General features: G+C 32.0%; 1 protein-coding gene across 1 annotated transcript; it reads left to right on the forward strand.

Moving 5' to 3' along the window:
* The first annotated feature begins 13 nt into the window (after positions 1 to 13).
* LOC124359958 lies at positions 14 to 12,506 on the forward strand. Its single transcript, XM_046813152.1, has 6 exons — positions 14 to 471; positions 2,173 to 2,303; positions 3,926 to 4,075; positions 6,016 to 6,145; positions 7,050 to 7,278; positions 8,785 to 12,506. The coding sequence occupies exons 1-6, from the start codon at positions 368 to 370 to the stop codon at positions 9,001 to 9,003; spliced, it is 963 nt and encodes a 320-aa protein (XP_046669108.1). The 5' UTR covers positions 14 to 367; the 3' UTR covers positions 9,004 to 12,506.
* Positions 12,507 to 13,883: the final 1,377 nt, after the last annotated feature.

The following is a 13,883-nucleotide window of genomic DNA, read 5'->3' on the forward strand; positions in this document are numbered from 1 at the left end:
GATAGTTTCGGCTAGTTAGTTTGTAGAGTTGGTATGTTTCTACTTTTATTACGCGATGCCTGTGTGAGAATTTAGGAATATTTTTTACTATACATCTGTACTTTATTGGTATTTCTATTTTGCATGATTTTCTATAATATCGTTGCATGCAAGATTTCTACTATAGGTATCCTATTTGCCGCATGTTAACACTTTTCCTTATTTTTAGTTGCTAGTGTTAGTTTGTGTGATGTAGTGATTTTATGTTGAGTTGTCCCCCCTCCCCTCCCTTTCATCCCCCTCCATACAGGAGTGTGTTACGCCCGAGGCTCAAGCTGCGTACAATGTGCTGGTTGAGCAGCCCGCACAGGACACCAACCCTCTGCGTATGCTGCGTTCCGTGCCATTCGTTCGCCCCAGGGTGCGCGGTAACAAGAATTTTGCCACGCTGCCCAACCCTGCACAACGACAGTCTTCTGACTTAGCTGCAAGGTAGCTATATTAAGATTAGCACTATTAGCCAAGCATGTTCTCTGATTGTTTAATACTGTTGTGCACATCTGTGGTAGAAAGATACTAGATTTATTTTATCTGTTAAACATCACTGGTACATAAAATAGCATTCCATACAGCCTGCTTGACACATTTTACTGTGTATCATGTGTCAAACAAGTATATAACAACAAATAAAAGTCCTAAAATTTAAATTTCAAACAATAAACTTGTTCGTAATAGTTTACCCAAATTTAAAAAAATAATAAACCTAACATATTGTCTTAAAACTTGTTGACAAGCAACACATTCTTTGTTCCAACCGAATGTGGGTTCATCAAACTGGCTTTAACAATTTAATCTATTTTTGTTAATCAGTTCAAACAAAATTTAGTTTCAGTATTTGTTGGTATTTCAAAAACATTTTCTTGTATTCAGTTTGCAAAACTTTATGACAAGTTATAACTCATGTGAATGAAATAATCACATATGTGAGTGGCTGTTGTCCAATATTTTGAATCAAGTGCAAAAGGTTACACTCAGCCATGGTAGTTTTATCTCTAATTCTATTTCTGTCAAATAAGGGGGTTGCTCAGGGCTCAGCTCTTGGCTTTTTGCAATTTCTTATTCTGTACCTACTTTTCATACTGCCTTTCAGGTGCACATATTTGTCTAAGACAATATTTATATTGTTGGTTTTATTAAATCATTAAAATAACACTGCTTAATTAGTGAGAGCAGCAATGTTAAATTTTAATGTGATACAGTTACTGACTGAGGAAAATGATTTACAGCTAATGAACTGTACAAATCGAACAAATCATCTACAAAGTCAAATATTAGTGTCAACTGCAATTTATTTAATGCTCCTAAATGTACAGTGTACTCCATTTTCAGTACTTTGACTGTATAGTACTTTAAAGTGGTAGAAGTAGCTTTTATAATTTCAAATAACTTAAATTCTTAGTTTGTCGAGTTGGAAACAATCATTACTATAATACTAGTACAGCAAAATGTGTCAATTGTGTATTATTCTTTTTCTCGTGTGAGGTGATATTATTTTAAGGAAGCTTAATTCATACTTAAATATTATTAAATTGTCAGAAATGAATTTTAAGAATAAGTTTTCATTTGAATCCAGTACAATCAGATAGACAAAATCAATCAGAAATTTGGTTTCAAAAGATTTCAAGTTTAAAATATTTCCTCTCATGTATTTTTGAAATTTTTTAAATGTAGGAATCAGATGTAAACTAATAAGGGACATACCAAAAACAAGTACAGAACAGAATGCCAAATCATCCCATCCACATATATGTACAGTTAATTTTTACTAATTGATAATATTAATTTTCTTAATAAACTTCCATTTAAACTATAATGTTAATAACCTAGTATAATTTAGGAGATTTTAGAAATTTCATGCCACTCTAGCAGTTTTTTTTTTTCAGTGTTATAAAATAGAACGCTAGAAAAAATTATTCAATTGAGAAATTGCTTTAGAATTTAATCTGAACTGCAGTGACATTCAGCACTTTACATTTTTGATTGAGTAATCATCATTGTAAATGTGTAATAAATTCATCTATTTAACCGTAGCATTGGTTTGTAAACCATATTTGAAAACCATGTAACTTAGAAATTAATTGTTTGTTTAAAGAAATGTGTTATTGTATTATTGTACGAGTGTATGTGGTGCAGGAACAGCAACACTCTGCCGCACCAGCACCAGGCTCTAGCAGAGAATAGCACAGTTCCGGTCTCAGCTGCTGCCAGCAGTGCCAGACCTGACACCGATACTGATGATGATTGTAGCTCTGTCAAAAGAGAAGGTAGGTAACAGATGACTTACTGTCAGTCCTCAGGAGGATTCAGTTTTGGATGGTTTATATCTTCCGTTGAAATACCGTGGGTACAGCAAGATTGACCGCATGGATGTTCAGGAGCAGCACATTACTAAAAGTATCAAGATATTGGGGTAAAAGAGTTTATCAATAAGTCTAGTTTACTGCGGAGGATGACTGTTGGAGTGAGCGAACTCCCTTAGTGTCAAAGGCTGATGGTAGCCTAAATATGAGGGAGTACTGTTCTCTACTGAAATAAGTTGGAACTGACCTGGCCTTCCCTTTTTTTCAAGATGTCATGATTGAGTAGTGCCCGCTATCACCACTCAAACGACCTTGACAAGAAGTAGTTCCTTCAGTCAAACTTACCCTTACCCATTCTGTCCAAAGGTTCAATTACTTCTCAAGCTTCTTGTCCTAAGTGAACATAAAGCAACGTAGTGTCAGCTTTAGTCTGAGTATTGTAATCTGTTTATGCAAGGTGAAAAATATTTGCCTCCTCAAGAGTTTTGGTTTGGAACTCAATGGTTCCACATGAGTTTCAGTGCATGAGCCAGGCGTTCCCTCAAAGCACCTCGAGGGACTTGACAAACCAAGGGGGTAAATTTCTTTGAACAGATCAATTCAGCAATATTTGCTTTGAAGTGTTTTGCTAGATTTACTTCTTTGGAACCAATGGGGTTTTGTAGTACTTTCAATTTTTTTACAGAATTTTCTCACTACAAAAGGAACACTGCCAATATCAGGAGCCTAGGATCGCTAAATAATTCTAGAGGGGGATTGAAACCAGAAAATTCTTACTCTAACAAGTCTCTTAATTCGTCACATCTGGTTTAGAATTTTTTTTAAACAGAGCATGATTTTATCACTCAGCCATGCTTATTTCACCCGAAATAGAATTAACACTGTTGTAGGACAATTAAAACTTTCACTTTTGAAAATCTTTATTTTGGTTTGGGCTAAATAGTTTTATCACTTCTTAGTCACATTACACTATAAAAAAATTCAGATCCTTTGACAAATATCATGTGATATCACTGCTATAAGTTTTACATGGTGTTCAGGTGCTCATTTACAGTCACATGAAAATGGACCTATGTGTAAAATTGGTCTGTGCAAATACATTTTTGTTTAAATTAAGAAAATATTAGTTCTAAAAAACTTTCTATATCAGAATATTCTTTATTAACAATGTCTTCAAGAAATGGAATAGTGTCATATGTACAAAATTATGTTGTATAAAATTCACAATAAAATGTATAACATTAAGTCCAGGTGATTTGAAAAAAATCATCCATAGAGTAAATTGGATTGTCCATTAGGAGATTCTTCAGTTTCTTCTTTAACGTAGCACCAGTTTCTTCCCTGAGATCTTGAGTTAGGTGATGAGAACTTTAATGCCGGCATATATTGGTTTTCTTGCAAATAAAAAAGAGAGAGTAAAGAAATATAACCTATTTATTTTTAATATTTTCATATAATATATACAGAAAATGTGTGACTACAAAGTTATATCTTATCAATGAAACTAATTCTATTCTTGGGTTATGATTCAGACTATGGTTCTTTTTAATATTTTTCTCTGATAAACCTTCTCCATGTGTGTGTAGGCTCTGGATCAGGTAACCCAGTGCCACTGCCACCTAGAGACAGGAACAGGCCTCCTGCCACCGCCAAGCCCAGACATCAGCGCAAACACCCTCTCATCATCCCTGGCCACGCCACTCGCACCCTGGCACGTCTCAACACGCACACGCAAGGTACTTATTACAAGTTGTAGTTAGCTTAGGATAAGTTAGTCAAAACTGATCAGCTTATTCCCTGCTGAGTAATTTTAAGTGTACTGAAATCAGATGAAAACTACCAGCATTAGTTGAACTTTAGTTTTCAGTATTATGCTTTTAAATAATTACTATGATTAAATAAATAAGAACTTAGGTTTTAATTAAAACAAGGTTGCGTTAGGCTCAGCTAGTTCTTGAACCCCACAATAAAAATAAAATTTAATTCTTCGAAGTTTATTAAAGAGTTTTTTTTAACGTTTTATTTTATTTTCAGTGATTCAATCCCCTTAGAGCATAATCTTTGCCATTACAATGATAGTGAAAAAACAGGGTTGTTCAGTGATACAAAAAAATCAGTTATGTTACATTTTAAGAGCTGCAATCTCATTCTTCTTCAGGCAAATAACTAACCTAACACATAATTAAAATCTAGGTTAAAATAAACAAATAAATAAATCCTGTTTCCGTCACAATCCTTCCATCGTCAAAAACAAACTTCAAACAAAGAATGGACTGATAAGTTGTTATTCCAAATCAGTATAAATATGTTGCATACAACTATAAAAATAGTGTGATGGCCGCTGGGCAGGTTGACGTTTGGTGAGCATGTTCAGTCCATCAGTGAAAACATATTCAAAGAAAATAAATAACCTATTAATCATTGGTCCAGTATATTAATTACCAACATTCTGTTTTATGATTGTTAAATTTACAATTTTATTTTAAAAATGAATAGTCACATTTTGTTTTTTAAATTATAATTTTTTAAACTATTATAATAGCGTTGACAAATAATACAAATATTCCAGACCACAGTTTTCAGAATTGGAGAACAAAATGCATTAAAAAGAAGAACTTATTGCTTTTCTAAAGACACATGACAAATGACAGATAATAATGTACGATTTCAATTGATTTGCTGTGCAGTGTATCTCCAAGTTTCGGAAGAGTTGAATATTTCCACATTACCTGATAACAGAGGATTTACTGCCTTTTTGTATTTGGTGAAAACCGTGTATAATAAGTTAACCCTTGGCTCAAAGTTTGCCTAGATAACAGAACTGAGACCGGAGGAGTATGAATGTTGTTTAACTCTATTATGTACAAATCATAGCACTACTTAGATACTTAATCTCACTACACTATCATGCAAACTTTAATTTTTACTTGCCTTCTTCATAGTACGCAAACGCAACAAGCAATATAGTGGTAAAACTATGAAAATAACGTCTTTAATAAACGTTAGTCGTAGGAAGTTGTAAATAATTTCAGTAATTACATTGTTACACTTAATGTGATATATTTAATGTTATATATTACTCATAGTTGGCAACACAAGGCAGAACGTTGAGTAAACTCGGACAAAATCACAACTTATATATTATTTGCATTAGAAGTTCAAAATACTGGTACATGATGACAGCACAAACTAGAGAGATGGTAAAGCACATCATGGGAACTCTTGATGATTGGACTTCTGGCTACACAGAATTGTGATTTATAGTAATAGTTCGAGAGAGGGTTCAATAAGACATTAATTTAACGTGAAAAAGCAATATATTATTGAAGTGATTTGTATTTTCTATTTCATACTAAGAACTATATTTGTATCATTTTAAAAATATAAAATAATCCTTTAACTGTTTTATCTCAATATGTAATAAGGATGTATTTCTTTAATTTACATAAAATAATATTTCAGGTCTAAAAATTTGTTTAAGAATAACAACATTTTGAAATTTTTGAAGTATTTTAAAGCCTACGGCTAGAGTTTACTTAGGGATACTGGTTTTGACATCACGTGCAGAATGCAGAACATGACATGTTTATGCAGAATAGACTCCTGTCTTTCAAATTCATTTTTTGGTAGTCTCTAATCTAGTGCTGTAGTTGTGATAGTATGATGTACCCTGTAGAGCCCACATACCTTGGGTTGGAGGATGAGCCGTCATCGGACCATATGGCAGGAGAGGAGGAGGCTGACAGTGAGGGGGAGGGGAGACCTACCCCCACACCCCTCCCACTGCCCAGGACACTCCCGGACATGTGAGTTGGCAAACTGCCCTATTTAAATTTGTCTCTACAGTTTTAGTTTACAAGCTCAAACTATGTACGGTACATGAGCTGATTGTTCCCAAATGTTAACAAACTGCTGGTGCAAATCAGTGGAACAATTTATACAGTAGTCATTTTGTAAAATTATAGTTGATTGTGGACACTATAAAATGTAGTTTACAAAGTAATACAATTATAAAGGGAAAATTTGTGTGACGAGTTACTGATTGAATTGTAAGTTGATTGAGATGAAATGAGATGCAAGTAAATAGCGTGTTTAAATGCTGAATTAGTTATTTGACCATTTCCACACTATTTTTGTGTTTCAGAATAATTAAACATGTAGTTTACGAAAAGTCCTACATAGCCCAGAAGAATATTCTAACCTCGTTTGTTTGCATTATTGGAGGAGAGGGAAAAAACACTTACCAACGTGTGTGTTCTATTCAGTACAGACTTTTACGCAATTAGATGAAATATCCGTAGTCTCCCAACGCTTGCTTGGAAGTGTTTTTATGTGTTTGCTGGTATTGTTATCCACTAAAAAAGAACTGTACATCTTTCAAAAGTCATATTTTCTTTTAAAAGTGAACATTGCTCTCCTCTTAATGATGTTTCCAACCCATCTCATTCTCCTTGTTCTTACATGTTCTGAATCATTATGTCTTTACTTGCATTTCCTGGCTACGTTTGTCCTGCCTTTAACTTTAATTTTTTCATTATTAGTATTTTATATTATTTCCCTGATCTTGTATACAGAAGTGCACTCTATGAAACACATGTAAACTGCATTGTATGTTTTTGAAAGAGGTTTTATGAGTCAGCTTTATTATTAACCGAAACTATCACTTTTTGTCCGTAAAAGTTAACTGACTGATGTGCATGTGTTCTGCAGGGGTTCTAAGCAGGAACCGGATAGTTTCGAGGATAGAATCGCGTGCGAGCTGGAGGCCCTGGACGCGATGGAGGGAGAGGGTGAAGGGCGTGGCCTCCGTGAACATGTTAGCTGCGAGGACCTGCTGGAGTTTGCATGTGATGGCCCCAATACGCGGCGTACCCGAGGCAAGAGCAGTGGGGTGAACAGTGATGAAGTACGCATTATGGGCAAGGTGCTCGGCAGTAAAGTGAGTTACAAATGCTGCTTTGACGATGTATTTTTTATAATGATTTGTTGGTTCTTCATTATTTTCAGCAAGAAATACAAACTGAAAATCAAAGGATTTTGTGCTTCGGTTACTGGTTTTGCTATCATCTATAACATTGAAAAGTTGCATTGTTGGTTGTGCCATAATAATTAATGCTGTGTCTTTATGCAGCAGTTCATTTTAAGTCAAAGTTGTTTTGCTTTGGACATTGTTCTTTTTGTGCCTTGATCATTCATTACGAGTCAAGATTCATTATTGCTTTGAGCACTGCTGTTTTTGGTCCAGGATTGATTAAGTTTTATACCATGATTGTTTGATTTTTTGTGCTGTTTGTTTAATTTTTTTTGCTTTCTTGTTTCGTTGCTGTCAAATATAATACAACAAATGAATGAATGTGTATTGCTGAAATTTTTCTAAACACTTCTTTATTTAATACACAGTAATTATTCAGATTTAGAAAAATATATTAACAAAATAAAGTTTATTTGAAATAGTGCAACAGTGACAAATAATTATAGGAGAATAGGTACTAAAGTTTTGGATTGATTTAAAAACCCAGTATTTGATTTAGTTAAAAATAGAAAGTACACATCAGTTTCAAATATTCAAGTGGAGTTGTATATATATAAAACTAAAGCTGAATGCAAATTTAATTATGAACAGAAAATAGGTCAACCTATTCATCTTTGTTGACTGGCTGTATCATCACATCCTGGTTGTTTAAATATCTATGTTATTTTTTACAAGATTTTTAAATTTTTATATTTATTATAACTGCGCATATCAGTAAATAATGATCGCATTTCAGTAAATAATGATCAAGGGGGTTTAGTAACAATATTTTAACATTTATCAAATCGTTAAAAGATAAGGATATTGTATAAGGATATAACTACAATCATGTAGTTTTTGTATCAGATTTTATATTTGTATAAAATTTTATGTAAAAGCAATTTATTTCTTGTTGTAAATTGCCAAACAGACTATTCTGTACAATTTCAACTACTAATAGCAGTCAAAGAATATATTTTGGAAATCCACTTAACTCGTTTCAAAGTTTTTGTGCAGTATTTTACAAAGAAAGTTTCTAACATTTCAGTGTTGTAACTAAACAATTACAGTTTTTGTTGATACTCACAAAAATTGTAATTTAACGATTTTGGGATTTTTGGTTGTTACAGTGTTGCAAGAACAGCAACAACTCTTCACTAAAATGTTGCCATATTTAATTTTTGGAACCTTTTTTGTTTTAGTGAAATATATTTCTAGTATATCCATACTTAGGAAAACAGTGACACTGTAACTAACCTTTACTGCAAGTACATCTCATGAACAATTGCTTGCTATGAACGGAAGATGTACAGAAGATTGAATACCGCTAGTATATCCCACAACTTCATCATTTAGGATACTTCTATCGAACTGCAACAGCAATGGTGCATTTCGCAGTTTATCTCTTACATAGAGGTCTAAATGTGTCCACAGGTATCGGAGGAGAGCAGGCTGGCTGCACTCAACGCCACGGACTGGGACGTACATCGTGCCATCAAACTGTGTCGTCTGGACGCGCTACTGCCCCCCGAACTGTGTGCTGACAGTGTAGCCAAGCTGACGGCTCTGTACGACTCAGGGTGGGAAGTAGCGCGCGCCGCAGGAATGTTGCTGGCTACCCTTGCGCCACAGGACGACGTCACGCAGGTCTGACTCCAGCGTACACACTTGTTACTGTACGGATCTAGATTGAAAATTATGAGTGAGAACACGTTGTTTGCTGAGAAAATAAGATTATTGTTTCAGAGTTTGATGATTACGTTAGAATTCTACATTGTAACCTTTTATAATTGCAAATTTTGTACCGAATATAATGGATAATTTTTACTTGACTTTCATGTGCAGAACAAAACGTCTTTCACACAAATACTCTGTTATGTAAAAAGTATAATTTCAGTTTTGATCTGTTTTAGAGAAAAAAATAGGGATTCAAACTGTTTAGGTAATTAGAAAAATGTGTTGAGTAAAGTACTAAAGACAATTATTTTTTAAACTAAAAAATTGTTTTTAATTAACAAAACTACAGTGATTATATGTTTAACTACTGTTTTCAAGAAAACATGTGCTTAGATATTACAAATAATCAAAAATCCGTCTTTTTGCATCACAATATTTATAAAAGTTTGAACAAAACTTTTAAATTTTTTCAGAAAGTGTCGTAAGACAGTTTCCAACCAAACCTCTTGTAGTAGAGTTGCACTAGAGACCATGCTCAGGTAAGGAAGAATAAGAGACCCCGCTAGTGCGGCTGTTGCTGAGGTTGTGCTCAAAAATAAGACAGGGTTGTGAGGTTTAGTGGCTGTAAATTGAAATTATACTTTTAATACCATGAAATATATTCTGATACAGCAAATATTTGTAATTTACCTCTTTTATCTTCTATGTGCATTATTGCATCAGTATCATTACAGTACAGCCGCATGTATCCGAACTGAGTGGATAGTCTTAAGATAAGTAAATGTGAGATGGTAATAATTAAAATCTTAATGTAAATATAAAATTTTGTTTTATGAAAAATATAGATAAAGGCTATACAGTAGTACACACATTGTTTTACATTTTTGGATCTAAAATCTTTGTTGTTTGTTGTTGTTCTTTATCTTTGTCTTTGTTATTTTTGGTCATGATTTAGAAATACGAAACGGTGACTTTCTCATTGTGAAACTTTGTACTTTGAAGTAACTTTAAACCTACCTCATAATAATACGGCACATACGGTTGAAATCTACCTCATCACCATTTTGTGATGCAAGCGACTTGACTAATTACTTAAGTATCTGAACTTTTGTAGAGACAGAAGGATGAAAATGTTAGTTTTAGCATGATCGAAATAGCTTCTAAAATTCAAGCGTATGGAGAGAATCATCGAATCACACAGAGCATTTTCTACCTCATTTTTGTTTTATTAATGCACATTTTACTGTAAAATATACATGGTAAATTATTGCATTGTATTTTTAATTACATTTCTATAAATATATATATTTAAACTTAGTTTTTTTTCGGCCTTTAACGTAAGATAGTGGTATCACTGTTCCATGCAGAATAAAATGGAATGTCTGTCAAATTCGGCAAGTTTGGAAACTGTGACTGTACTGTATTTTAAATAATTTATTTGTAATGTCAAGTTGAAATCATAATAGTTCTTAAATTTTTATTATCAAATAATAGTATTAAATTAAGCATAAATATTAATAGGTGGTCGTTTACAAGTCTTAATAATTAAATTGTATTTGCATGTAATTTTTATTTTTTATATTTATACGTCTTATTAGTTTATGTGAAAGTTATAATTCCTATTAATATATTTAATATGTAAGCTTTACTCCTACCTACCTACCTACTAGTACGTTAATATTGTTTGGGCTGTAAGTACTTACATTGTTTTCTATATTACGCTCTCTTTTCATTTTGTGATCTGTGTGAAATGTTGCATTTCTTTTATAACAGTGTACATATTGTGTAGATATTATTTTTGTATATAAGATTTATAACGCAAAAACCTAATTTACTCTGTAGCCAGACATAATTTATAACGTTTCTGATATTATTATTATTATTATATTTTAGTAAGACCCATAGGAAAGTGTGCCTGTATTGATGTAAGCTCATCGACTATATATAAGATTGTCTGATGCAAAACTAAATGAAAAAGTCACTTTTGTTTAATTTATAAAATTTATGCACATTTTAAAATTCATAGTACACAAGCCTGCACTGAAAATACCGTAAGGATTTTTATAAGACATTTATAGTAATTTTTTAAATAATTATTGTTACTAAGTGGAAGATTGTTACAGCAAAACATTGTTGCAAATTGAAAAATGGAAAAAAAATATTGTGAACATAAATTGTATATTAAACTATTGTATAACTTGTTTTTGTGCTCTTTTAATGTTTTTTACACAATATTGTGCCTGCTCGTACTATTTGTGTGCATTTAATAATGTTAAATTCTTATACAGTGTTATATCTGTGTATTTCCCAACTAGATTATTAGTATTACATAGATTTGTGTTCAGTAGTAGAGCATGTAATAATTATTGGTTCGCTTAGTATAAATTTAACTTTAACGCAGAGTCAAATATAATCGATTTGTAGATATATTTGAGTGACATTTTGTGTAGAAATTAACATTAATTTGTTTTATAAGCTTTTAAAATAAATTAGGCATAAGAGAAATCTAAACCATTGATTAAGTTAAATATGTATTAATGTGAAATTCTAAATTTTCTTATAAATGTTAGATTAAGGAAAAACACCATGTGGATTAACGTTTTGTATATTAGGCATTTAAGAAAAATATGCCATAACGATTTTATATATAACAAAATCAGCTCAAGTTTGGAAATGTATAAAATTGTACGGAAATTGATTAACTACTGAATCACTTAAGAAAATTATAAACTAGTTTTAGATTAAGTTTCTTGTTTCTGCTGTTTGTAATGGATCTAAGGTCGGAGGCTAGCCTTAACGGGGATCGGTGCTTTTTCTACTTGGTGATAGGATATTGCAGTTCATTGTCATAACATAATTTCCCATTTTCAGTTGTAGTACGTAAAAATATAAAGTCCTGTAATATGTTACTTACGTTTCTGTTTCATAATTTTAGTCATGTTCATATAATGTGGTGTAAGTATATTTTACTTTCAAATTCCACTATAAATGTATTATTTCTCCTTGAAAATTAATATTTATAGAACTTAAGTAATTAATGAACTAACCGTAAATTTTAAAAGATTTAACCTACCAAAAATTGTAAAAAAATGTACCGTACATAATAAATTTCTCAAAACCGCTTATTTATTTCTAATAGTTAGCTATAGTTAATTATCATGCATTTATTGAATCAGCAATGCAATTAGATTATTTGAGTTAACTAAGATTGTATTGTATGAGCTGAGGTCGGGTAACGGAAGTGGCCCGAGGTTTATACCTCGTAAGTGTCAAAGGTCTAGTCTAGCTTTTGTAATCGAAACGAACCAAGACCAGTCTGTACCAAAAATGTACTGGCTTTTCAAAAACATTTTTATAAAATATTTTTATATTATTTATTGAAATTATATTTTAATACTTTTGGATGTGATGTGAAATGTGTTCCTATTTGTCACTTGTGTTCAGTGCATGAGGTTAAATAAATAAACAGATGTAAATAATTAGAGTTGTTTATTACCATGTCACCTTTTATTGACAATGTTGGGCTTGGTTTGGTTGTAAACCGATTGGAGCAGTCCAGTGTTGACAACATTACTCCTTACAATAATTTTAAAAGCTGCACGGTTAGAATCATATCATCTCAATTGAAATCCGTGTTAGGGCATGGCAATTTATGAACAAGCATATATAATTATATTATAATTTTTGTTAAAATTATCAAGGAAACAGACTTTTATCGGACATTTGCCAATATTCAGTGATACAAAAATCAGACACTACGTTTCGAGTTCTGCAATCTACTCTCCTCTTCAGGTGAATGTTCAATCTAGGATAAAATAAATATATCATAACTTATTTTGTAGTTGTATGTTACATTAACCCTTTGACTGATACGCAACAATATATCGTTGTGAGTGAATTTACCGAAAAGTGATACACAACGATATATCGTTGTTGCATCATAAATTTATTTCAGCGTTATTACTTTGCCAAATAAATCTTACTATATTTCAATTGATAGAGAAATATATCTAATTAATTTAAAAAATAACAATCATCCTATTATATACTAGGTTTCGACATCAAACTTTAACGAAATTGCAATTCTTCATGAAAGAAGTGATAGGAGATCTTTCTTCGGAATGGCTTGCAAGTAAGCAAATCCCGCAAAATCTCCGGGGTGGTGGTGATGGTCCATCAGTTGGTTTCGGACTCAGGAAATTACCTGAGAAGAAGGAAAAACTGTGCCGAACCTGTTCAGGTGACAATCATCCTGAAGGAAAGAAGCGGAGGTCTCGGACAGTGTGTGTAAGGTGTGGTCTTGGTGTACATGCTGAATGCCTCGGCAAGCATGTTTGCCACTGAAATTATAAAAACTAAAAAAACTGTAAATATTGTAAATAATAACTTTTTTATTAGTGTTGTGTTTTGACAATAAAGTGTATTTTTAAGACAGGATTCACAAACAAATTTAATTAATATACAACATTCAATGTGTTTGACTCCAGATTTCCAAACAGATTGCCTCAAATTCACGTAAGTAAATTTTTATTATTTTACCAATAAGTCATGCATTTTTTAACTTATATGCTTCAAATTTTCTGGATTTGTTGACAATAATACGTACTTTTAGAATAAATTACTGTCAATAAGAAATTTCAAAAAATTATTTTAGTTTACTACTGACAAAGTAAGAAAAAAAAAAATTTTGTTATAAATAAAAACAAAAAAAAAAATTTTAAGTAATTTTTTTGCTTTTTTATATTTTTTCCTAATATGCCATTTAAATGTCTAAAGAACAAAACTACTTTCAAGTTTCTATTATATTACATAATAAAGCTACAAATTATCTAGTAAAACACTACAAAAAAGCTAAT

Source organism: Homalodisca vitripennis, chromosome 4, assembly GCF_021130785.1.
Source record: "Homalodisca vitripennis isolate AUS2020 chromosome 4, UT_GWSS_2.1, whole genome shotgun sequence".
Taxonomy (NCBI): domain Eukaryota; kingdom Metazoa; phylum Arthropoda; class Insecta; order Hemiptera; family Cicadellidae; genus Homalodisca; species Homalodisca vitripennis.